Source organism: Drosophila navojoa, chromosome 2 (assembly GCF_054131105.1).
Source record: "Drosophila navojoa isolate 15081-1374.11 chromosome 2, UAZ_NAV_1.0, whole genome shotgun sequence".
In the NCBI taxonomy this organism is placed as follows: Eukaryota; Metazoa; Arthropoda; class Insecta; order Diptera; family Drosophilidae; genus Drosophila; species Drosophila navojoa.
Genome location: NC_142890.1, coordinates 4,640,131 through 4,643,378, shown reverse-complemented (window position 1 = coordinate 4,643,378; position 3,248 = coordinate 4,640,131). Strand labels below are relative to the sequence as shown.

Below are 3,248 nucleotides of genomic sequence, written 5' to 3'. Positions count from 1 at the left end.
TTAACCATAATAGCTGCCGGCTACGGTTGTCATAATAGAAATAATTATGCGAGGTAAATTACCCAAAGTATTAAGTGAAGCTCGGATGTCCGCGGGCCAAATATCGACTTCATTTACACAAAAATATGAATGCAATAAAAACAACAACAAATGAAAACATTTTAATTATGTTGAGAGCAAATGAAAAACGATTCCTGTTTGCCGACGCCCCGAATAAAATAAATATATAAATATTATTATTGAAATGCTGTCTAGGCCCCGCTTTCAAGCCATGCGATTTCAACTCGAATTTCTAAACGCACCAGGGATAGCATAAAGTCGGCCTGGAGTTTCAACTCAGGCGTAGAGCTACTGAAAATATTTCGTTTAGTATTTCATTTCATTAGAATCCAAATAGTTTAATCTTTCTAAATTTAACAATATATCGAATTTTGCTATTTTTTTATATAAATTCGAATATCAGCCAATTGATCTAAAAGCAATCATGGTGAAGGTAAAACCACATAAGAATTGAGTAGCGAACGAGTTTACATGATATTTTTGCTCTCGGCAGATGCAACGCGAGGACATGTTCTCCAAGGAGGCGGCTCTGAAGAACCAGGCCAAGCGCGAGCTGGCCAACGGACTCGAGAAGGCTTCGCTAGACAAACTGCGTCTGCAGTGCTTCAGCCGCGGCGCCACAGGCATCTTGGGACTTGCCAGGTGAGTGAAGCACCCAAAGATTTTTGCTTGTGTGCATAGCCAGCAGAGCAAAGAGCATGGAGCATGGAGCAAAGGGTCAGAGTTTGGGTCAGGTGGCCCAAGATAACTTTCTTTACTTTAGTTTTTCGCTTCGGCATATCTATTAACAAATGCAGGGTAGCTGGCGGATGATGATGAAATTGTTGAGTGCTCAGCATGTGAAACATGTAGAATCGGCAGCTGCCCAAAACTGAAGCATGTTTTTTATACCCCATGCATGCCAAAGATGATGAAGCTGCTGCTGTTGCTGCTGATGATGATGATGAGCATTGAGCTGGTGATGTGTTGGGCCGTGCTCGAGGTTAGTGGGGGAGCGAGCCGAGTTAGGCACTAGCAAATATGTCGAGTGCATGTTGAACTAACATTTCGAAAGCTTCTCCAAGTGTGTGCCAAGCGGCAAAAACTATGGATGAAGCAGCCGCAGCCGCAGCCGCAGCCTCTGCCTCTGCTGCAGCATCTGATGCTGCCGTCGCTGATGTTGGGGGCTGTGCGATAGCAAAAATCGCTGACTGAATGCAAACAAACATAATTGGATTTCTCTGCTTTCAGTACCATTCAACACTCTTGCGCACACCCCCACACCCACCCATCCCCCACCCATGGGCCACCCAAACGCACTCACGCCCATAACCTGGCCGGGCAAACAGAAGAGTTTGCTTCTCGGCTCTCAGTTTTTATTTCAATTTCCGACTGGCAGCAGGTCCGTTAACAATTTTCCGTATTGAACATATAGACATTTTTAACAAAATCGCAACTTCAATATACACACATGTGTGAGTGAGCCTCGCTGTGTCTGTGTGAGTGTGTGTGTGTGTGTGTATTAGCTGAATCATTGTATGTCTGCCTATTGACCAGCATGAGTGTGCATGTGTGTGTGTGTGTGAATGCATGTGTGATTTTTTTTTATTTGTATTTATGCAGCTTGTTTGTCAGCCGGAAAATTCAATGCATTCAATGCATTTTCTAAAAAATTCCACACATTCTATTCAGCATTCTTGCCCCCTCGTTCCGTTTGTCATTGCATTCATTTCACGGCTAAAATTTATTTAAAATAACTTTTTTGTTTAGGGTCAGAATCGGTTTAATAACTGATGAAAAACGTCATAGCTTTGCTGGTTAGACGGGGAAACCTTTTATATATAGGCATGTCATGAATCGTATATTCCCTCATGGTTTACTCCATTTCAGAGCTTTCCGTGTAATGGATGACGATGGCAGCAAGACCCTCAGTCTGGAGGAATTCAAGAAGGGCGTCAACGATATGGGCTTCGAATTCAATGAATCTGACATTGAGGAATTGTTCAAAAGGCAAGCTAACCCAATTTTCAAATGCTCTTCTATCTGCTCACAGTTAGTCCTTTCGCAGCTTTGACACCGATGAAAATGGCTCCATTAACATGACCGAATTTCTCATGAAACTGCGCGTAAGTCCCTCATATTTCTCAACAGTATACATGTCTCTAGCGCCTTCCTTTCTCATAGCCCCCCATGGGCACATGTCGCCTTAATATCATCGACAAATGCTTCGACAAGCTGGACACCAATTCCGATGGCCAAATCACAATTGAGGACCTGAAGCACGCCTACTCTGTGCAGGATCATCCCAAGTACTTGAGCGGCGAGCTGAGTGAGGATGAAATCATGACTGCGTTCCTAAAGAACTTCGAGGCTGGTGCACCCAATCCGGATGGCATCGTTACCAAGGCAGAGTTCATCAACTATTATGCCTCGATCAGCGCCTCGATCGACAATGATGCTTACTTCGATTTGGTGTTGCGACGTGCCTATAAACTTTAATACCTTTTTCATTTTTATAGTATTGATATACATATGGAAGTGCGATCTAAGCTCATACGATTCCAATCGACGGCTATTTAACGCTAACTATATTCCATACTGAACAAAAAATTCAAAAATATTTCAAAAAAAATTTCTGTTGATTAGTAAAAAAGCTCTACGCTAGTCTAATGCTATTGTTTTAATTCATAACTAACGTCCTCTTTATTTTACTAGCAAAATTAAAAAATCAGTAAAAATTTTCAATTAAAATCTCTTTTTGTGTATTTTTAGCTGAATTTGAATAAAGCGGGAAATGTCTGTTAATATATTATATTTATCCTGTATACCTAACTCATATATATGCATATTTCCTTTCAACAACAAGTATTTGCTTGTCTTCCGCCATTTGCTTTTGAAGAGAGCGAAGAGAGCGCCCATTGACAATCAAAACGAGCCTGTGCGAAGCGCTTACATGGCCCTCTCGCTCTCACTGAGCAACAGCCGAAACTCTACATTGAGCCGCAACTATTTTAATTGCCTTCTCGCTCCCACACAGTAATGAGTAGTGCTCTGCCTGTTAACAGTGCTCGTTCAATAACAGCTGTGCGTATCTCCGTCTCACTCCAACTAAGCTTCACGAGAGGATATGTTCAGCTGGTGCTATCTTTGACTCGCTCTTTCGCTCGGAGTCCGATTAGAAACAACAAATGGGAAGCGCGCAAGTTTAA

General features: G+C 42.2%; 1 protein-coding gene across 1 annotated transcript; it reads left to right on the top strand.

Moving 5' to 3' along the window:
- The first annotated feature begins 329 nt into the window (after positions 1–329).
- LOC108651108 (calcyphosin-like protein) lies at positions 330–2,714 on the top strand. The gene is made up of 5 exons (XM_018100567.3): positions 330–493; positions 554–702; positions 1,930–2,049; positions 2,108–2,165; positions 2,224–2,714. Exons 1-5 carry the CDS (start codon positions 485–487, stop codon positions 2,536–2,538), a joined length of 651 nt encoding a protein of 216 aa, XP_017956056.1. The 5' UTR covers positions 330–484; the 3' UTR covers positions 2,539–2,714.
- Positions 2,715–3,248: the final 534 nt, after the last annotated feature.

Coding starts and splice junctions, on each gene's coding strand:
- LOC108651108 (XM_018100567.3), top strand. Junction 703..1,929: donor GGCATCTTGGGACTTGCCAG/GTGAGTGAAGCA, acceptor ACTCCATTTCAG/AGCTTTCCGTGTAATGGATG. Junction 2,050..2,107: donor ATTGAGGAATTGTTCAAAAG/GCAAGCTAACCC, acceptor GTCCTTTCGCAG/CTTTGACACCGATGAAAATG.